This window comes from Sebastes fasciatus, chromosome 10 (genome assembly GCF_043250625.1).
Source record: "Sebastes fasciatus isolate fSebFas1 chromosome 10, fSebFas1.pri, whole genome shotgun sequence".
Lineage (NCBI taxonomy): Eukaryota > Metazoa > Chordata > Actinopteri > Perciformes > Sebastidae > Sebastes > Sebastes fasciatus.
Window position 1 is genome coordinate 32136250 of NC_133804.1, and position 24105 is coordinate 32160354.

At 37.1% G+C, this 24105-nt stretch overlaps 1 protein-coding gene across 1 annotated transcript; it reads right to left on the reverse strand.

Annotated features, from left to right (window-relative positions):
* Positions 1-6360: 6360 nt before the first annotated feature.
* Positions 6361-23627, reverse strand: reep2 (receptor accessory protein 2). The gene is made up of 9 exons (XM_074649444.1): positions 23425-23627; positions 21370-21709; positions 18532-18604; positions 15561-15637; positions 14367-14487; positions 14091-14204; positions 10861-11041; positions 9424-9590; positions 6361-8593 (listed from the first exon to the last, which is right to left on the reverse strand). The coding sequence occupies exons 2-9, from the start codon at positions 21399-21401 to the stop codon at positions 8522-8524; spliced, it is 837 nt and encodes a 278-aa protein (XP_074505545.1). The 5' UTR covers positions 21402-21709; positions 23425-23627; the 3' UTR covers positions 6361-8521.
* Between the last annotated feature and the right edge of the window lie 478 nt (positions 23628-24105).

Here is a 24105-nt window from a genome sequence, read left to right on the forward strand (position 1 = left end):
AATACTGTGAAAGTATCGAAACGCTTAATCCACAGAGAAATACACACAGCCCATATTCAGAAACTGAGCTTTTGAAACAAGCTGTCAGGATTTCTGTCCATTTGTGATGTCACAAATATATAATATTTAGACCATTTCAAAGTTTTAAACGCAAACATTCTAAATGACTCCCAGTTTATTTCCCGTTGCAGTGTATGTAAATAACATCAGCTGACAGGAAGTAAACATGGACCCAAACTGTTGCCTTGCAACGCAATTCCGTTGAAATGTACTAAAACGGAGCGTTTCAGACAGAGGGTAAATACAGGTATATTCAGACAGACAGTACGAGGAAAATAAAGTTTTTTTTAAACATTACAGCATGTAAACATGTTCTAGTAGAAACCAAAAATACAAGTATGAACCTGAAAATAAGCACGATATGGGACCTTTAAAAAAGGTGGTTGCTAACAAGTGGCTAAATGAGACTACTAAACGTCATCATGCTGACTTGTCCGCCGTTACAGTCATGCTCACGCGACCGTGGTTTAGTTCGTTTATAGCCTAACGTTAGCTTTTTACTTCTGGCGATTGCATTTACGCTTCAAAAATTATAAAAGTGGTGTTCATTTGTGACGATTATCTTCTTAAACAAAACGTGTAAATATCATAAATGTTTGTTTGCCACAGAGTTAATTTTCTGCAATAATTAAAAACCCAATGGAAAAATCCCATTGGCTCTTTGTAGAAGGAATCAGGACGATGCTAACTTCCTGGTTGGCCTACAGAGAAAAACACATCATCCCAGGAGCACTCTATTGAGCCAATAGCAACGCACGACCGCAGCTCCAGTTACACTGCGCATGCGTTATACCAGGGATCTGCAACCTGCGGCTGCGGAGCCACATGCGTCTCTTCAGCTCCTCTCCAGTGGCTCCCTGTGGATTTTTAAAAATGGAAATGAAAAACAGTTTTTTTTGTTTACATTTTCATTTTTATTTATCATTGTTGTAGGTCTATGGTACGACGGTATGACGGAGTATTAGGGCCACACTGAGGAAAAAAAGTAATCTGAGATTTCGAGAATAAAGTCATAATATTATGAGAATAAAGTCATACTTTACTATTATAAAGTACTAATTTTACGTGTTATTTTCTTTTTTTATTGTAAAGTTATGACTTTATTCTGTAAATCTCAGATGTTATTTCCCTCAATGTGGCCCTAATACTCCGTAGTACATTTGCTCTTTGGCCCTCAATGCATTAGACTTATATACTATATACTTAGACTATAAACTGTGTTACCTTCATCACAATGCTCAAATGTTTTGCGGCTCCAGACAGATTTTTTTTTGCCTAAAATGGCTCTTTTGATAGTAAAGGTTGCTGACCCCTGGACTACATGCTTGGATCTCGAATACGATAGGTCGTCGGGCAGCGAGTCTCGCGAGAGTTTGGCTCAGATCTCAGATCAGATTTTGCAGTTTGCCGGTTACCTTCTAGACCTGACCCAGCAGCCGCGCGGTGTGCTCTCTTGTCGTGATTGATGCCGTAAGTGACCAGCAGCTGTTGAAAACACCAACAGGAGGCCTTCAACTTTACTTCTTCAGTTTTAATTAAATACTCCTCCTCTGTGTTTATTATCTACATTCAACCTGTTACATTAAAGTTACTACTAGTAGTCAGCATCCGGCTGAAAGTCACCAGATAATAACACGGTCAGTCGTTAAACACCTGAGGAACAGAAACACCTGAGGAACAGAAACACCTGAAGAACAGAAACACCTGAGGAACAGAAACACCTGAGGAACAGAAACACCTGAAGAACAGAAACACCTGAGGAACAGAAACACCTGAAGAACAGAAACACCTGAGGAACAGAAACACCTGAGGAACAGAAACACCTGAGGAACAGAAACACCTGAGGAACAGAAACACCTGAAGAACAGAAACACCTGAGGAACAGAAACACCTGAGGAATAGAAACACCTGAAGAACAGAAACACCTGAGGAATAGAAACACCTGAGGAACAGAAACACCTGAAGAACAGAAACACCTGAAGAACAGAAACACCTGAGGAACAGAAACACCTGAAGAACAGAAACACCTGAGGAATAGAAACACCTGAGGAACAGAAACACCTGAAGAACAGAAACACCTGAAGAACAGAAACACCTGAGGAACAGAAACACCTGAAGAACAGAAACACCTGAGGAATAGAAACACCTGAAGAACAGAAACACCTGAAGAACAGAAACACCTGAGGAATAGAAACACCTGAGGAACAGAAACACCTGAGGAATAGAAACACCTGAAGAACAGAAACACCTGAAGAACAGAAACACCTGAAGAACAGAAACACCTGAGGAATAGAAACACCTGAGGAACAGAAACACCTGAAGAACAGAAACACCTGAGGAATAGAAACACCTGAAGAACAGAAACACCTGAAGAACAGAAACACCTGAAGAACAGAAACACCTGAGGAACAGAAACACCTGAAGAACAGAAACACCTGAAGAACAGAAACACCTGAGGAACAGAAACACCTGAGGAATAGAAACACCTGAAGAACAGAAACACCTGAGGAACAGAAACACCTGAAGAACAGAAACACCTGAGGAAGCTGAGCAGCAGGTGGAAGAGTTCAGCCTCAACCAAGACCTTCTTCTCCTTCCTGAGGACAGTTTCTCCTCAACAAGAACCAGACTGAAGCTCGTTGTCTCTGGTTCAACACCAAGACCTCTCCTGCTGTCATCAACTAAAGTAAGACACTTAACAGTTTCTGACTGGTGGTCTATTTCAGTATTCTTGTTTGGGTTTAGTTCAGGTCAGCTCACAGCTGGATGTTATGTTGCTGTCAGCTGTCAGTGTGTGTGATGTCCGCCGTGCCAGGCTGTTAAAGTGTATTTATTTGACGTTAAAGTGCTCTTTGATCCATTATAGACTTGATTAATGATGCTGTTGATGATTGATAATTGATTAATGATGCTGTTGCTTCTGTCAGCTGTGTTTGTGAATAATGTGACTGCTGTGCCAGCTACTGTATGTCATGTTTTTATTTTCATGTTTGTTTTGTTGGATCATCATCACTATAAGCTTGATTGGAATTTGACTTTATTTTGCTGTCATTATACATACAGAAATAGAAATACTAAAACAAGGGTCAACAAAGCTGAATAAGAGTAAAGAAAGAATTATATTTATATATATTTAAATATACTATACTAAGACTTTTTTTAATGACATTTTCAACATATTATACTATGACTTTTTTAGCCAAAACTTTCAACATACTTAAATATGACGGGTTTTTTCATGAAATTTTTCGATATACTATACTATGACTTTTTTAATGAAATTTTTCGACAGACTGTACTATGACGGTTTTTTTTCATGAAAGTTTTCGACATACTATACTATGACTTTTTTTCGCAACAAATTTCAACATACTTAACTATGAGTTTTTTTTTCACAAAACATTTGGACATACTATACTATGCATTTTTTAATGACATTTTTCAACACACTACACTATGACTTTTTTTAGCCAAAATTTTTTGACATACTATACTACAACGTTTTTTTTTCATGAAATTTTTCGACATCGTTACTATGATTTTTTTTTCGGAAAATATTTCAACATACTATAATCTGATTTTTTTTAATGACATTTTTCAACATACTATACTATAACTTTTTTTTCGCAAAAACTTTCAACATACTAAACTATGACGTTTTTTTTTATGAAAATTTTTCGCCATACTATACTATGACTTTTTTTCGGAAAATAATGTGGACATACTCTACTATGACTTTTTGTGAAATGTTTCGACATACTAAACTATGACATTTTTTTTCATAAAGTTTTTCGACATATGATATTATGACTTTTCTTCTTTTTTTTAAATGTCGACATATTATACTTATTATATTATATGACATTTTTTTTGCCAAAATCTTTCAACATATGATACTATGACTTTTTTTCGCAACAAATTTCAACATACTTAACTATGACTTTTTTTTCACAAAAACTTTCGACATGACTTTTTTAATGAAATATTTCGACATATGACTTTTTTTCGCCAAAACTTTCAACATCCTATACTATGACTTTTTTTCATGAAATGTTTCGACATACTATACTATGACTTTTTTTCGGAAGAAATTTCGACATATTATACTATGACTTTTTTATGGAATTTATCGACATACTATACTATGACTTTTTTTCAGGAAATTTTGCGACATACTATACTAGGAATTTCTTTATGAAATATTTAGACACACTCTACTATGACTTTTTTTTCATAACATTTTTCGACATCGTTATGATTTTTTTTTTAGGAAAATATTTCGACACACTATACTGAATTTTTTTTCTGAAACTATTTCGACATACTATACTATAACTTCTTTTCATAAAACAATTCGACATACATTTTCATGAAATTTTTAGACATACTATACAATGCACTTTTTTATAACATTTTTTGACCTACTATACTTTGACTGTTTTATGAAATTTTTCGACATACTATACTGTTACTTTTTTTTCGCAAAAGATTTCGACATACTATACTATGACTTTTTTATGAAATTTTCGACAAACTATACTTTGAATGTTTTCATGAAAATTCTCGCCAGACTATACTATAACTCTTTTTTTCATGAAATTTTTCGACATACTATACTATGACTTTTTTTAGCAAATTCTTCGACAGTTTATACTATGACTTTTTTTTTCGCCAAAACTTTCGACAAAAACTATGACGCTTTTTTCAGGAAATTTTTCGACAGACTATACTAGGATTTTTTTTTTCAGGAAATTTTTCGACAGACTATACTATGACTTTTTTTTGCCAAAACTTTCGACATACTATACTATGACTTTTTTTCAGGAAATTTTTCAAAATTATTTTTTCAAAATACAGAGGGTTTTTTTTTTGAAATTTTGCGACATACTATACTAGGACTTTTTTAATGAAATATTTAGACACACTCTATGACTTTTTTTTCATAAAATTTTTCGACATCGTTATTATGATTTTTCTTTTTGGAAAATATTTCGACATACTATACTGAATTTTTTTCATAAAATAATTCGACATATTAATCTGATGTTTTTTTCATGAAATTTTTAGACATACTATACTATGACATTTTTTATAACATTTTTTGACACACTATACTTTGCCTGTTTTATGAAATATTTCGATAGACTATACTATGATTTTTTTACATAACATTTTTTGACATACTATACTATGACTTTTTTTAGCCGAAACCGTCAACATACTGTACTATAACTTTTTTTTTCAGGAAATTTTTCGACAGACTAAATTATGACGGTTTTTTTTCAGGAAATTTTTCGAAATACTATACTATTACTTTTTATATCAAATTTTTCGACATACAATACTATGATTTTTTTTTTGGGAAAATATTTCGACAGACTATACTATGACAAAAAGTCATTGTATTTTATGTCAATGTAGACAAAGAGTCAGATTGCAGCGAACAATGATAGTTTTATTTTTCAGACTGATCTCACACACTTTCAACACAAATACACAACTATTGGACGATGCGCCTCTGCAGTCGTGGTCTCTTTGGCGCACAAGGTCTCGTTGCTTTTAGCTCACAGTTCCACAAAAACATTATTTCCCGTCCTCCAGCCCATGGAACCAACGATCAGCGTGGCCATCTCGTTCGTGTGTCGATCAGCCACCAGAGGTCCAGCACAATACTGCACTTAAAGGGAAAGTTGATTAGACAAAAAAAGTCATAATATAGCATGTCGAAAAAAGTCATAGTATAGTATGTCGGAAAAAGATTTTTAAAAAAGTCATAGTATAGCATGTCAAAAAAAACTGACAAGTCAATGTATACTATGTCGTAAAAATGCAAAGAAAAGTTATAGTATACTATGTCGAAAAAAGATTAAAAAAGTCATAGTATAGTATGTCGGAATTTTTTTTTTTAAAAGTCATAGTATAACCATGACGAAAAAAGTCATAATATAGTATGTCAGAAAAAAAAGTCATAGTATAGCATGTCGAAAAAACGGATAAGTCCATGTATACTATGTCGGAAAAATGCAAAGAAAAGTTATAGTATAGTATGTTGTAAAAATGTTTTAAAAATTCATAGTATGTCGAAAAAAGTCATTGTATAGTATGTCTACATTTTTTCTTTTAAAGGTCATAGTATAACCATGTCAGGAAAAAAACTCACAGTATAGTATGTCAAAAAAAGTCATAGTATAGTAGTAGTACATAAAAAACAAAAACAAAACTTTGCACCCATGTTCAGACTTTACACGTCGGCTCTTTCACGTCGACCTGTATTAATAATTTTAATAATTCAATACTCGGTAACATTTGATTTCCTTTATTAGTAGTTTTATTACTGATACATGTCCTTGTTATAGATAACATTGTCCCAGCACACACACTGTAACCCTTTTTCACATGGAGCTTTGAGAATTGGCACAAATAATATACAAATGAGCATCCCTGTATACAATACTGATTTCAAACAGAAAATAACAAACAAATATCCAAAAATGGTATAAACACAAGATAAAAATACAGGGTTGTGTAAAAAAAAAAAGTATTTTCATTGAGTGCAAACATTAAATTATGTCAAAAGTCTGTTTTCAACTTCTGGGCCTTAAAAGACTAAGTAGAGTACAGAGCAGAATGTGGATGTACAAACATCAGTTTATACGCATTTGGATATTCCCTACTTAGTGATGGAGAGGAGTTAAAATTAACAAGAAAAAATACAAGTAAACATGTTAAAAATACAACAAAACAAAAAAATCACTTAGTCTGCGCTTCTTCCAGTTTAAGATCATACGATTTGTCAAGACTACATTTTTTTTTAAGTAAATGGATTTAAGCCCAGAGAATGAATAAGGCAAGCAAGCTCATTCTGTATATACAGTCAAGGTTACTATTTACACTGTGTTTACATATTGTTTAGTAACTCTGCCAACAGTTGTGAGGTGGGGTTTGTCTCCCTCTACTGGTTTAAACTAGTATCACACTGCAGACAGCAGAAGTAGTCTCATGCTTTTAAATCTCTCTCATTAAAGGACTCAGAAGAAACCACACCCAGTGCAACCAGAAGAGCCCATCCCAAAACTAAAGTCCAGTCTGTTTAGAAACACTTCCTCTACATCTGGAACAACAGCACAGGTATATGTTCTCATTTTGGTTTAATTACTTCCATATTGCTTCGCTTTATCCTGGCTTCTGCGATAGTATAAATATTACAAAGAGAGCAGCGTGTCACCACACAGCAGGGTCAAAAGGAGTGAGACAGTGCAGAGCTACTCCATGACTTTCTAATGTTGAACTTGAACGCAAACAATATACAGACGTCACTTACTGTGGTGAAAGCAGGTTACTTCACAAACACCGGCAGCTCTTCTATGACTACTGCATTTATCGGGAGTTTACAGCATTAACCTTAAGAGGCCCCCGGCTATGCACAACTGATCATTACTTATTACTAATATATCACATGACCAAAAGAACTGGATAAAACAGGTATAGTAAAAATAAGGGAGTGAAGTCTAGATGTAGGATAACCAGCCAACACTAAACAAACCACTCCCGTCACCACCAGTACATGTGACGTGAAAGTCACATTAAGAAGCAGTGAGAAAGAAAGTTGCCGTAAGTGAGACCTGAACTTAGCAGAGCTAGACTCACTCAGAGGTATACAGGCTTAATGAGGGGAAGTTAAACTCCTCCACAAGCTGTGAGGCCTAAGATGCAGTCAAAGAAGTTTAAATTAAGGTTAAAATAGGGAACCAAAACAGTTGGCATGAGCTGAGCTGTAGTTAAAAGTGGGAACGATTAGGTCTGAAACAGTAATTAAGGATGTCTATAACTATTGGGCAATGCTTTAAAGTTGAGGTCAACCACCTTCTTACTCCTCAGTAATAAACTTATAGCCAACTGTTTTTGTGATGTTTGTGCTCCAGAGACAACATCTGAGGAGATCTACCATCACGGTCCGGTCCAGATGAGGACCCAGACTTGTATCCTGCGACGCACCGAGAAGGTCTTATTTTTTTAAACTGAAACCAAGCAGGAGTAGCCCGGAGGACACATAAGGGAATCTAGATAACTAGGAGAAGAATGTGACATCCTACTGGAGATAATTCAATCAAACGTCTAGGGGTTAAAGGGGAAAAAGGAGCATTTATGGATGTATAACTAACCATTATCAGACTAAAAGAAACATCCCAGACTGTTAAATCTGGGATGAGCTCACAGAAAGTAAAGAAAATATGCAACAACCCAGTAAAATAGAAAAGAGCAGTTCCCAACCTGAAGGTGCCCAGATACTGCTAAAAAAACAAAACCTGCACTTTACTCTAAAACCCCAGCAAGAGTGACACCGTTTCAGTGCTCGACATATTTACAGTGTGTGTTTGTGTGGAGACCAAACGGAGGAAGAAGAGGCCTACAGGCTGTGGGGGGAGAGAGGGTGTAGGTCGGTGGATGTGGACAGCAGGCCTCATGGTGGCGTCTCCGCGCTGACAGCCGTGACCTTTTTCTTGGTCGGCTTCTTCACCGTCTTGGTTTGAGTCTTGCAGAGAGACGAGAGCAACAGGAATAATTAAAGTTGTTGATTAAATGACAGAAGGAAATTAAGGAGAAAGCCAACAATCAATCATTAAAAATGGAAAGGAGGTCCAACAGTTCGACTAAAGTCGGGTGACACATCAAGTTTTATGATAAGACACAAAAGGTCCTATATAAACAGAGAAATCATTAGAAAATACAGATATGAAATATGTTTAACAACACTGCAAATAATAATGATAAAAAATAGGATCTATCATTAATTGTGTAAAAATGCAAGAATTAGCCAGAGTAAACCGGATTATTGTACAGCTGAATTAATGCACTAAATTATTGTACTGTTAAGTCATTATTGCACAGTTGAAGATATATATATAATATTATATTATAATATAATATTATATATAATTTATTATATATTATATTATATATAATTTATTATATATTAAATATAATATATAATAAATTATATATAATAAATTATAATATAATAAATTATATATTTATTATATATAGTATAACATAAAATATAATATCATATTATATATTATATATAGTGTAATATATTATATATAATGATATTATATATTATATTATAATATTATTATATATAATATATAATAAATTATATATAATATATAATAAATAATATAATAAATGATATATTTATTATATATATAGTATAACATAAAATATAATATCATATTATATATTATATATAGCATAATATATTATATATAATATATCTTTCTTTCAAAATGCTTTTCTTAAACACTATTTTATAGTTAAAACCATCACATGAGTCAGCCTTCTCTCGCCCTGTGTTGCTCCTACCTCCGTCTTAGCAGCAGCAGGTTTCTTGGTTGCCTTGACAGTGGCGGCGCGTTTGGGGGCTTTGTCTCCAGGGTCTTCATCAGAGTGTTCAGTTCTCGTGTCTGATTGGTCAGAGCTGTGTTGGGATGACGTCTCGTCAGCAAGTGATGCGGCCGCCAAAGAGCGGGCTGCAAGGATTGGACAAAAAAAATTGTTGGTCACTCACTGGTGAATCATCTGATGATCTGAGCTAATCTCCCAGACAGCTGAGAGATTGAACTCCGATTTATGCATTTCATTCCCTCTGAACCGAAAGGATTTCATTCTATAAACATTAAAGTACTAAATAGATGAAACTCTGTTCCCTTTAATTGAAAAAGACTGAAGCAACTGTCCAAAAGTGTGTATAGCAGACTGGTACATCACTGCAGTCACAGCCTCTAACGCCACCCGGTGGCCACATTTCAACATACAGGTTTTGTTTCCAACAGTTTTGAAGTTAAAGGAGTCTCTCTGTTACAGTATCTGTATAAAGAAATGTGCTAATAAAAAGTAAAGAGAGGATCCTCATAGGTGCATCCATATTAGTGCACTCACACCAAAAGCTACATGAGCAGCAGAGAGCGCTTTGGTCGACTCTGGTGCTGCAGCTTGTTCCTCTTTCACTAAGACTGGAAGTCCCCAATACAAACTTTAACCATCTACAGCAGTGGTTCCCAAACGTGTTGTGTTGTAAGGGGGTTGCCAGATTAATCTGAGTGGTCATGAGATGATTAAAGGGATAGTAAAAAATAAAATTGGTGAAATACTGACAGTTTTATTGGTAATACTTCATTTTACAGGTCCGCAAATTTCATGGTAATAAAGTGATAATTAGCAAGTAACCTATTTGAAATTTCTTTGGAATTACTGCCAAATTACCTCAATATTTACCTCAGTTTATCGAAAATGACTTTATTATAAACATTATTTAACAATTCTATGCTAAAACAGCATATAATAGTTAAAATAAGGCCCTTATGCTTGAGAAGTGGCTGTGTGCTGCTCTTCACTATATTACCTTACCCTTTATTTGAACTCTAGCTGTTTGACTCTTTCACTTCAGTGTGTTGCTCCATCTTTCTCTCTGACTGGGTTTTGAAGTTGCTCATGGTTTCTCTGTAAGTATGAATCAAAATGAGCCACTTCGTTCATTGTTTCACTGCCTCTGTGTCTCTCTCTCTGTATTCAGTTCACAGATCGTCAGGCCCACACAGCCCGCCAGCCGGCACTGGAGCGAGACACAAAGAGTCCTCCTTCCAAGCTTCTCCTCCCACTGGAATCACATGCTTTCACCCCCCTGACTCCACACTTCTTTGCATCTCCTCCTCCCTGCCATCCTGCAGTGCTTTAAAAATCACATGACTCCACATGGCCTGACTAGCTGCTAATGAAGCAGTGTGTGTTGTGAGGCCTTACTCTGCCGTGCAGTGGTGCTCTTGGCCCGAGGCAGCGTGCTGGACCCCGAGCTCATCTCGTCCATAGGGTCCCGTCTCATGCGGGCGTCTGTAGTGCGCAGACCCAGCTCGTCCTCGGCGTTGATGAGAGTCAGGTCCTGCATGCTGAAACTCCGCAGCTTGTCCGAGAGCACGCCCTGCCCCTGGGCATCACAGCAAAGACAAACACAGACACGTCAGACAGGAGACAGCGTGAGAATATCAAGCCTTACAGCTGCATCACTCATGTCTTAAAGGAATAGGTCTTTTAAAAATAAAATTTGATGACTAATTCTCATGTTTACTGAAACACTGTTTTAAGTTGATCTACATGAGGCTGAAAATATAGGACAGAATTTTATGGCAATTATATTGTGCAGCCACGGTTCTCAATATTAAATCTCCCATTTATTTCTTGTACAAACAACTTTATGTTTCTGGCCATTTCAGCTTTTCCACCACTTGAAATGGGCATGAAACTTTCCCGACTGCATCATCTAGAGCTGCAATGACTAGTCAACTATTATGTGAGGATTTGCTGGTTGTCTACATTTCATACCATTGTGTGTTTGGGGCTGTTGGTTGAGTAAATAAAGGGATTTGAAGGCTTTACTGTGGATTCTGGCATCTTTTGGTCAATTAATTGAAAAATATCAATAATGGAATAGGGCTGTCAAAGTTAACGCTATAATGACGCGTTAACGCAGATTTGTTTTCACGATCTTTCCAAGGTTGTAGCGGGTTCAGTTTAAAATCTAGATGAAAGACACTGGTATCATATGAAACTAGAGAACCTAATGAATCCATCGGCATCAACCATGTCATACCAAACTTCCAAACTGTCATGGTCATTTTCAAAAGGTTCCCTTGACCTCTGACCTCCAGATATATGAAGGTAAATGGGTTCTATGGGTACCCACGAGTCTCCCCTTTACAGACATGCCCACTTTATGATCATCACATGCAGTTTGGGGCAAGTCATAGTCAAGACAGCACACTGACACACTGACAGCTGTTGTTGCCTGTTGGGCTGCAGTTTGCCATGTTATGATTGGAGCATATTGTTTTATGCTAAATGCAGTACCTGTGAGGGTTTCTGGATCAATATCTGTCATTGTTTTGTGTTGTTAATTGATTTCCAATAATAAATATATATACATACATTTGCATAAAGCAAACCTATTTGCCCACTCCCATGTTGATAAGAGTATTAAATACAAATCTCTCTTTAAGGTTCATTTTGAACTGATAAAAAGTGTGTGATTAATCTAGATTAAATATAATATTGATTGACAGAGCGAATAATAAGAAACTGCATTGAAAAGATTTTCTTTTGCACAATTTGTGCATAAATGAATCTCTGCTTGAGTGTCAGTTAACTGAGTTGCATGTTAATATTGAACAGAGCATCAACTAGTATTGTGTAAATGTGCTAAAGTCTAAACACTTTTGAAAAACTTCCACTAAACATTACAGTACATTTAGGACTTTGGAGTCACTGTAATCATTTGCGATTAGATTAGAACACAGATTTGGCAGCGCCAACAAGTTACTGTTGCTACGAGCCCATGACAACATCAGCTCAAGAACAGTTTGTTGCACCTTCAGGCTGCTGTTTAGAGTCAGTCAGTAAAGTAAGGGATTTGGTCCTCTTGACCGGCTTGGTAGAAGGTATAATTTGGTCTATTCATATTGTTTTAAACTAGCAAGGGGCATCAGAAACCGAGCTTAATATAACTTAAGGCAATCCAATTTATGTCAAGTAGACAGCTGTGAATTCATCCCAAACATATTGAGGACGCATTGGGGTGATCACTGGTCTGCACTATAGAACTGATACAAGGCATCTTTGACCAAACTGTAGGATGTCCTTATTAACCCTCTGAGACCCACGATAGACAATAGACTAGATAGATTTGGAGATTTCTGCAAGAATTGCAATTTTTCGGCAATTGGATGGCGAACACTTCTGTTATGTAAACTGCTCAGAAACCCCTCATTGTCAATCTACCTATGAAAGCCATCCATCCTCTGAATGCTCTAGGTCTCTAGTTTGTGGCTGTAGAGTTTCATGAGGCTGTTATTATCCTAGAGCAGAGGTCTTCAACAGGGGGTCCACGACTCCTAGGGGGTCCTCGGAGGTATAATTATATATTATTTATTATCAATTTATCTACTCACTGTACCTTGCAGATGTTTAAAATAAAAACATGAATATATGAACCTGTGTATTATTTGAATAGCTTAGTATTGAATGCACTTGAACCAGGTACATTTATACATGGCACTAGGCCCAGTTTAATATAAAACACACATTTATACAATATATATAGTAGGGGGTCCCTGCTCCATCTCTCCATCAGTTTGGGGGTCCTTGGCCTGAAAAACGTTGAAGACCCCTGGTCTAGAGGTCACCACAGGTCATTTTATACAGTGAGGTCAAGTTTTTAAAAAATGGTCTCACTACAATGAAATGTCTCCTATGGGGACTAACATCATCACACATGAATACAGTTGGGCTCATTGGATCCACAAGAGTCTCAGCTTTACAGTGATACCCAATTTATGTCATTCAAGACTGTTTAGGGACCCCAGTATGCAGAAATATTAAAATATACTATTTTAGAATAGGCGAAAATAACACATTTATACTGCATGAAAAAACCTGCATGTGATTATCATAAAGTGGGCGTGTCCGTAAAGGGGAGACTCGTGGGTACCCATAGAACCCTTTTTCATTCACATATCTTGAGGTCAGAGGTCAAGAGACCCCTTTGAAAATGACCTTGCCAGTTTTTCCTCGCTAAATTTTAGCCCAAATTTGAAGCGTTATTTATCCTCCTTGGTACCACTGGATTCCTTAGGTTTGCTACTTTCATATGATATCTGTGCCTTCACTCTAGCCCTGACACTGAACCTGCTACAGCCTCTGAAAGACAGTAAAGTCAGACGGGATCGCGGTTCTCGGGGGGTTAATGTCGTAGCAAACCTCATTCATGGTCATTTTGCTCTACAAAACAACAAAGCTTTGAAGTCTGTTCTATTTGAAACACGTTCTAATATCGGTGGTGAACTGCATCATTAGAGTCACGTAATCTGTACAGATCTGGAACGAAGACAGGAAGTCTACAATGAAGATATTATAGATGTCAAACGTTAATGAAAACATGCTTCAATTAATTAGTCCAAGTTATTCGATCATGGAGAGCTCACCTTGGCGGCCGCGGTGACCGCAGCAGTAGCAGCCAGGTTGAGACCTCTCTTTCCAAACCTCATCATGGTCTCATAACTCCTGTCTTTGGCCTGCGCTATGTACTCATCTATCTCCTACAGCACAGGGCGACAGTTGAAAGAGAAAGACAATAATATAAGCCATCGGTACAAAGAGGAAAATCTGAATATTTCAACGTGGACGTGCAAACCAGATTATATTTGTGGGATGAACGTAAAGATTTAAAAAAAATAAAAAAAAAAGGGTCATGTTCCTACCTTCTCTTTGCTGGACAGCGTTGGGTGGACAAACTTGCGGTAGAGGACACTGGAGCCCTTGGTGTACGGGGACAGGAGCCAGATCACAAAGGCAATCTTGAGCTCAAAGTAAAATGGAAACCTGGGTAATGAAACGGAGGAGAGGAAAAGAAAACTTTGAAAAAAGGTACACACGACGGGTTTGATAGAAAATGTTTTAAAAAGCATATAACTCAAATACTGTTAGAATCATTTCATGTGTGTATAAAGGGCTATTAAATCTTAAAATACACTCAACGCTGTATATGAAAACTAAATGGGAGAGGGAAGAAAACATTTGGAGGGGGTTTAGTTGGAAAAGTCTGATAAGGTATTTTGTTTCACCCTCTCGGAAATCCCACTATGACAGTAACTCCCCAGCTTGCTGGAGAAATTGTGGAAATCTGAATGCACATCATTACAAAGTTTTCTGGGATTGTCCCGTCATTCAAGATCTTTGGAGAGGGATTCATAATGCCTTACAGGATGTCATGTTCCCCTGGAGAGTAAGACTTTATTTTTTGGAGTTAAGCCTCAAGAATGGTTGAAAAGAGACATTTATTAAATATATTGCTGGTAGCTGGTAAAAAAGGCTCTTAACGAGGAAGTGGTTATCACAGGAGAGCCCAACTTTAAATTGCCCAGATGGCCATTTAAAAAATGGAGGATAACAGCATACGTCAACCATAAGTTGGAATTGTTTGTGTCACGCTGGGAGAACTGAGGCCAGATTTTATTTTTGCAAATCTAGGATTGTATGGAAATGAAAAGATCACTCCCTATTTGTTCATAGTTTTTACCGTTTTGTTTTTCTATAACAAATCTTAAAATACGGCACTTCAGACAGACATAGGTGGGTGATGTATGTATACAGGGTCTGTAACTTATTTCATGGAAGTAAGTTTGTTGCTAAGTGTCAATAAAAATATAATAAAAAAGAAAAAACGTACACAAAGACACAATAAGATAAGACGCTGATCTGATATATAAAAAGGCTGAATAACTGTGTGAGTTGCATTTTTTTAAAGTGACAAGACACTTCAATAAGAGGCATTGTACTAAAAATATCAAGTACCCTTAGCACTAGAAACACACATGACTATTGATATTATATAAGTGTGTTTATTTCAAGCCAGTAGGGCACGAGGGTCACGATCAGCAGCTCTCTTGACTCACCACGATAGCAGCAGGTCTGTGGCCGTCTCTGCAGTAGTGAACAACGCAAACACTATCCAGTACATCATCCATTTCACCTGGAGACACAGACAGACACAGACACAGACACAGACACAGACAGACACAGACACAGACACAGGTGAGGAGAGAGAACATCACAAAAAATAGCACATAAAAAACCCACAGCATCCGGTGTACACGTGCTGAGACACGTGGGGCTAAACAGACATGCCAATGCAGAAATGGAACATATGTTTTAAGTCGTGTCAGATCACATCAGTATGCGTGGATAATGTCCCGGAGACAAAGGACATGTAGGGCATCGTCTAAACTAAATGAAATGCAATAAATGAGGCACTTAGAGACAAACTAGCTCAGTAAACAATACCATAGATTTAGTGGAAAATACATTATCCAATAATCAAAAATATTGCTATATCAAATGTTACAAAATGAAGAGTAAAGCCCTGCACTGTAACGGTGTGTTTAAAAGGCATTAACAGGCCACAGACAGCCGCATAAACACACATAACAGTGAATCATTTGACTCATCAGAAACTAGAGGAAAGGGGGATGAAAACATCAGTTCTAAAAATGGCATCCTCCACTCTCTCTCTCTCTCTCTCTCTCTCTCTCCCTCCCTTATTCGCTTCTTCTGTGGCTGTCTGCTTGAGTAGCAATTGGGAAGGGGGGCGGGGGGGTGTTGCCATGGTAACCAGCCAGGAGGAGACTGTTCTCCGATGCAAATCTAGGCAGAGAGCCAGGATGCTGATATCTCCTCCTCCTCCTGGACCACCCCTCTCTCATCCCTTGCAGTGATGATGAGGTAAGCACGGAGGACCCCGTTTATTAAAATCGAGAGGGAATCTACTGGGTTTTTTTCTCCTGGTTTCCACTGGTAACACTGGTTATTCCATCTGAACATCATTACCACTTTATTTGTTGTGTTACTTAAAGGTAGGGATGCACTCATAATGGATTCGATATCGGGCCGATACTGACTCAAATAGTTGGATCGGGTATCGGTGACAATGGAGCCGAGCTATTAAAGGTCCCATATTATATAAAAGTGAGATATTCATGTTTTTTTATTATAAAGCAGGCTTAAGTCCTATATAAATACTGTGAAAGTATCGAAACACTCAATCCACAGGGAAATACACACAGCCCGTATTCAGAAACTCTGCATTTGAAACAAGCTGTCAGGATTTCTGTCCTTTTGTGATGTCACAAATATACAATATTTAGACCCTTTACACAGATTTAAATGTAAACATTCTAAATGTGTCCCAGTTTATTTCCTGGTTGCAGTGTATGTGAATGTCATCAGCTGACAGGAAGTACACATGGACCCAAGCTGTTGCCTAGCAACGCAATTCTGTGCAATTTCGTCACAATTCCGTCGAAATGCGCTAAAACGGAGCCTTTCAGACGGAGGGTAAATACAGGCATATTCAGGCCGACAGTATGAGGAAAATAAAGTTTTTTTTTAACATTACAGCATGTAAACATGTTCTCGTAGAAACACAAAATACAAGTATGAACCTGAAAATTAGCATAATATGGGATCTTTAAATTAAATTATTATATACATCATATACTGGAATTTTAATTCCTGTTTAAGTTTTGTATGCGTTTTATTATTTCATGTGTTTCTAAAATGATGTGTTTGAATATTTCTGCATACTGGGGTCCCTAAACAGTCTTAAATTACATAAATTGGGTATCACTGTAAAGCTGAGACTCTTGTGGATCCAATGAGCCCAACTGTATTCACGTGTGTTGAGTTTTAAAAGAACAGTGAGCTGAGAGGAAATTTTAAGGTACTATAGGCCGTCATGACAACATAAGGACGTGTACATTTAAACTATGAATCATTTAGGTACCAAACGATTTGGTAGTTTCATGCACTTAACATGCTATGGGTGTTAGTCTCAGACAAAACGCCTACCAGATCAGTTGTTCCCAATTCTATTAGCTTGTTTCCTCTTAAAGTTTATTTTTTTCTGACTTAGAAAAGTATTTTTTTTTATTCTTTCCTATCGAGTTAATCTTCTTGTGATCCATCACATTTATTCCCTAGGTTGGGTTGGGAACATCTGCACCAGATGAAGAAGACGTGTATTCACGATCTGCAGCGTCGGCAGGCTGTTATGTAATCATTAGGAGGTGCACACATTCATATATTCTTTGCAGGTGTTGGATACAAATTATCTGTTTGTTCCCAATTCGTCTTTTATCCCACATGGACATGAAAATCCATGTAAAAGAAGAATCAGGAGAGCGATATGGAGGTATTACTTTGTCTTTTAGAGTAATTATGGTGGCTCAGTGACCCAGTTTCATGAAGGTTGGTGTGCCCCAGTTATCATGGTCATCTGTGATCATTAGAAAACATGCTTAAAATGTTGGTTATCAGTCTTTGAGTGATAATGCTCAAAGACATAGAATAGTCAGTGTGGCCAACTGGGCTGCCAGCTCTTAGTTGATCTGTCGACTAAGATTTTTTTAGTCGATTAGTCGTTTTTTATGCTGAATGACTTTTTTCCGAGAAACTTATGAGCACATCTCTGGTAAACACTAGATATAAAGTGGTGCTTTTGCATGATTCTTTGTGGAGAAACTCAGTTTTACAGATCTGTCGATTAAATCAACTATTAGTCGTTTAGTTGACAAAATCGTATGAATGTTAGTCAACTAAGAATTTCTTCAGTCGAGTACATCACTAGTGGCCAACATCTCAACAAAAATTACTCCAGGTGATTAATATGTGTCCTCCTATTAAACTATGTTGTGTGTGTGCCTGGCCTAAAGTCTATCTGCAGGCTTTGTATTATATTCCTTCTCACAATGTGCATTTAAAACTTAAAAATAGCAAACAGCAGTCCGGGGCAAAATATCCCAAGAGTGAAACAAAGCAGACGAGTCAGAAACGGTCTGCTGTGATTAAATAATTAGAGGTGATACTCACATATTCCTTCACATTCTTCGTTTTGACTGCCTTGTATGAGGAGTATGCCGGGTAGAGCGTCCCAAAGGCAAGGCTGCAAACAAAAGGAGAGAAGCGTTAGTCAGAGGAGGGGATTCAGCTTGAGAACATGGCCTCTGGGTGTCGACTGTGACACCTAATCAATGTGTTCCTGCTTAACAAGGCCACTTAGCTATGTTAGCTTGGAGCTTATGTAAACACAAGTATGTATTATTGGTGGTTTTGATCTGAATGGTGACGCCACACAGTAGAGAGTGGATGGGCGGTGGCTTGTCAAAACACACTGGTCTGATTATCAGTGGAAAACAAATATATAACAGAGCTCATGGAGTCAGGAAGACTGCAGCGACACAAAATGGAAAAACACACAAAAGTGTGCCAGGGGTGGGTCACCACGTGCAGATCGGGACACCGTGCAAACAGAGCCGTGTTTTTGATGTGCGTTTGGTTGCGTCCTGTGCCATTGTGGTGATATGTGCTGATGTGACAGGATGCTAAACGCTGAGTTACGGGATAGCAGGGAGAATAGAGTTCAGAGAGTCACTAGTTTGCCCGTTTGCTTACAGTGTAACCACCGATTGTGACCTAATCTAAACTAAAAGATTGAATGTTTTTCACTAAGAGTCTCTCTGTGAGGCTTCCAGCTACATTTCTATTGTTTTTCTCAGCATTCAAGAAGGTCCGCAGTCCCAGTATGTGTCTGAGCTGCTCAGTCATGTGTGCAGCGCCGCTCAGCTCTGTACAGTAAGCTGAGGCGACTCGTAGCAGGCCTCTAGGCCAGTAGACTTCCTCAGCAGACGCCCTGTGCCTCTTTGTGTCCCCATCTCAGGGTCACTTCACCGAGTTTGAGGCCGTCCCGTCCTCTCGCTGAGACTATATGATCAGAGATACTGAACATAGTGTTTTACACTGCTTATTCACCTGTTTTCAGTTTTTCTGGTTAGGACTAATCATTCATCTGTAATGAAAAACACAACACTGTCCAATTTAGAGGCAGCTGCATGTTTAAAGTGCAAAGTTAAGATGACAAATGATTGATCTTGTGTTAGATGTGCAGCAGCCTTTATGATGCACATCCAGTCACATTGTTTGTCTCCCATCGTTCACATGACTACCTGAGGTGCAGTGAAGTGGAAGAGCCAGCTGGAAGCCACTAAAAGCAACCGTTTGCCAATGTTATCCTCTACTTATGTAATCAAGGCAAGCAGAATATTTATAGCGATGATGATGAAACATCGATAACATTTCTACACCTGGGCCTTTAAAAAAAAACACTTCCAAGCTTAAAGCAGCTGTGTAACTGTATCAGCATATTGATTCATATTTGATCAGCGCTGCCTAGTTTTAGAATGTTTACGTTTAAATCTGTGTAAAGGGTCTAAATATTGTATATTTGTGACATCACAAATCGACAGAAATCCTGACAGCTTGTTTCAAATGCAGAGTTTCTGAATACGAGCTGTGTGTATTTCCCTGTGGATTGAGCGTTTCAATACTGTCACAGTATTTATATAGGACTTCAACCTGCTTTATAATAAAAAAAGACGTGAAAATCTCACTTATTACAATATGGGACCTTTAAAGCCTGAAAACAGAGTCATGAGGAGGTGCGGAAGTCTAGTTATCGCTCAGAACACTTGAATTACAATATGCTGAAAGGTTGTTATGCCCAATGATGCCAAAAACATACTGCCTACTGCAAGTACATCGTGGTTAAATCCACAAGAAATTGACGACATCACTGACAGACAGGTACATCCGGAAGGTCAGACGCCACACTATCCTGATTAAAAACTCAGATCGGTCTCTTGATATAAGATGACACTAATGCAGCATTATAAAAAAAATAAAATGTCTGCATGAGGGGTGAGGATGAGGGCAGCTGCTGGCTTTAGTTGAGTCATCCACAGACAGTGTGTTCAGGTGGAAGTCCAGGCCTGAATCCTGCTCCACTCATACACAGCAAGGATGTTGTAATATTGAAAACATATACACATTTATCTGGCTAGTATATCTGAATATACAGGATGGATGGGTAGACCAACATCCATGACTGACTGGGCTTTAAGTTAGCCTTGCCATCACATCATGTTGTTACCATATGATGCTCAGTATACACACCAAGGCTGGGATGTTTAAACAAATAAAATGTCTGCATGAGGGATGGGGATGAGGGCAGCTGCTGGCTTTAGTTGAGTCATCCACAGACAGTGTGTTCAGGTGGAAGTCCAGGCCTGAATCCACTCATACACAGCAAGGACTAGACATGTTGTAATGTAAAAAACATGTATACACATTTATCTGGCCAGTATATGTGAATACAGGATGGATGGGTAGACCCACATGCATGACTGCTGACTGGGCTTTAAGTTAGCCTTGCACATCATGTTGTTACCATATGGTGCTCAGTATACACACCAGCTATATCAAGGCTGGGATGTTTTAAAATGCCTGTTTTGTTGTCTGCAGCGAGGCTGGCATATTAAGCAGGTTTCTCTTGAATAACGTGGCCAGATTAACAGCTCCTTCCTCTGCCAACTGTCAGGTGGTTAGCCAGCACACGTTAGCTCCCAGCAAGCTAGCAGAGCAGTCTGCTGCACCAGTTCATTGAATAACAGAGCAACGGTTACTATAGAGAACTGCTCAGCTCGCTGTCTCAATAAACACGGTTTTACTGTCATTTAACATAAATCCAGACGCATAAATGGATGCTAGCTAGTTTTGCGCGGTGTTAATCATGAAGAAGAGACAGCTGATGATGAATGGAGGATGTAACGTTGAACAGACAACAACAAGATGCAGCCCAGCTCGGATACTCACACAACTATCCTCGAGATCATCCAGGAGACCATCTTTCTGTCTGCTGGGAGTCAGACCTCGACCGCTTCCAGAGGAGTCTAGTTGGTCAGCAGAGCGGGCTAGATGCCCCCCATATCCCCGCTCCAGGACGCGGGGTGGTCGGCGATGTGAACCGGCTGAGAGGCTGAACGGTGGAGGTGGTGGAGGTTGTCCTGGTTGTCCTGGTTGTCAGGTGGTCTAACAGCAGCAGCAGCAGCTGAGGAGGATGATGAGGAGGATGATGATGTGCTGCTGCTGCAGTCTCTCTGGCTGCTCCAAGCTGCTGGAAACACACTGGCTCTTAAAGGGCCAGGCACCCAAGCTGTAAACAATATGTCATTTTAAGTTAAAAAATAAATTACATTGCTCCTCTTATCCAATAAAACACACGATCCAATTTATTTCTTTATTTAAAAAGGATCCCAATTAGCTGATACCAATGGCACCAGCTCGTCTTCCTGGGGTCCGAAATCAAGTACATTAAATGTATCACATACATATATACAACATCAAATTTGCATTACATTAATAACATTAACATTTTCCATTCATACACATCTTCCACAACCATTGTACTCTACACTTACTTTACACTATACATCCATTATACCACTTTATAGACTGCACATATGTACATACTACATTTATTTATTGTACATATTACGTTTATTTATTGTACATACATTTATTTATTGTACATACTACATTTATTTATTGTACATACTACATTTATTTATTGTACATACTACATTTATTTATTGTACATACTACATTTATTTATTGAAAATACTACATTTATTTATTGTACATACTACATTTATTTATTGTACATACTACATTTATTTATTGTACATACTACATTTATTTATTGAAAATACTACATTTATTTATTGTACATTGTACATACTACATTTATTTATTTTACATATTACATTTATTTATTGTACATACTACATTTACTTATTGTACATTGTACATACTACATTTATTTATTGTACATATTAAATTTATTTATTGTACATACTACATTTATTTATTGTACATACTACATTTATTTATTGTTCATATTATATTTATTTATTGTACATACTACATTTATTTATTGTTCATATTACATTTATTTATTGTACATACATTTATTTATTGTACATACATTTATTTATTGTACATATTACGTTTTATTTATTGTATATAACGTTTTTTTATTGTTCATTTTAAATGTATTTATTGTACATATTACGTTTATTTATTGTATATATTACGTTTATTTATTGTACATATTAAATGTATTTATTGTACATACTACATTTATTTATTGTTTATATTACGTTCATTTATTGTTCATTTTAAATTTATTTATTGTACATACTACATTTATTTATTGTTTATATTACGTTCATTTATTGTTCATTTTAAATGTATTTATTGTACATACATTTATTTATTGTTCATATTAAATTTATTTATTGTACATATTACATTTATTTATTGTACATATTACGTTTATTTATTGTTTATATTACGTTCATTTATTGTTCATTTTAAATTTATTTATTGTACATACATTTATTTATTGTACATATTACGTTTATTTATTGTTTATATTACATTTATTTATTGTTCATTTTAAATGTATTTATTGTACATACTACATTTATTTATTGTACATACTACATTTATTTATTGATGTACTGTACACACAATTTCACCCATTCACTCTGTATCTTTTATATCTAATTATTGTTTTTATAATTTTTGTATACCTTTACCTCTCCTGTGTTTCACTCTGTTTGCTGATGTTGCTGCTTTGACACCTGAATTTCTCTCTGGGGATTAATAAAGGTTCCTCTTATCTTATATTATTTGATAATTTGACTGTATAAAAACTCTGGTTTAGTAGAATAAATGCTCTTACTAAATAATGTTGCTGTGCTTAAGGCGAGTCTTTTCTCTCTACTGGTAAACATGACAGTTTATGATGCATGTAATCTGTGTTCGTTCATCCAGTGAGCTCAAGCAGTGAAAACAACAACGTACCTGTTTCCGTCTATGAGAGCCGGCTGTCAATCTCTCCTCAAACTGCGAATAACGGTCAAACTAGGCAACTCTGATCAACTATGAATGACTATTCTGTTACATTAATGCCTTACGTTAATTTCTCCTCTCAAATGTTTTCCATAATCATCTTATAGAGCACAGTTTAGCTGTAAAATGAGAAACAGTTTGTGACCGTGTTTGTTGTGATCAGCAGCCATGTTGAAAACAGTTGAAGAAATATCCAAAGCCCCGCCCACCAGTACGGAGCCCCGCCCACCGGCACGGAGCACAGCCAATAGGAACGCTCCTCTCTCTCGCGCTGAGCTGTGATTGGTCAAAATTTCTCGCCACTGGATAGATGTTTTTAAAGCCTGAAAACAGTCATCCCCAACACCACATGCTACCACCCACCCACCCACACATGACAGAATGCATACATTTAATACATCTACTTCACATGAGGAATGACATTATATACAAAACAAAATAATAATATAAAATCTGTCTGGAGCCACAAAACATGTGAGCATTGTGATGAAGGTAATACAGTTTATAGTCTAGTCTAGTAATGCAGTGAAGGCCAAAGTGCAATTGTACTTCGGAGTTTTAGGGTCACATTGAGGGGAAAAAAAATCTGAGATTTACAGAATAAAGTCATAACTTTACGACAAAAAAGGTCGT

Bases quoted from the DNA above. Each gene is read 5' to 3' on its own strand.
- reep2 (XM_074649444.1), bottom strand. From the start codon at position 21,401: ATGGTCTCCTGGATGATCTCGAGGATAGTTGT. The intron at 15,638-18,531 runs GTGAGTATCACC...CTGTGTCTCCAG, and splicing joins CGAAGAATGTGAAGGAATAT to GTGAAATGGATGATGTACTG. The intron at 8,594-9,423 runs GTAGGAGCAACA...TCTCTCTGCAAG, and splicing joins CTGCTGCTGCTAAGACGGAG to ACTCAAACCAAGACGGTGAA.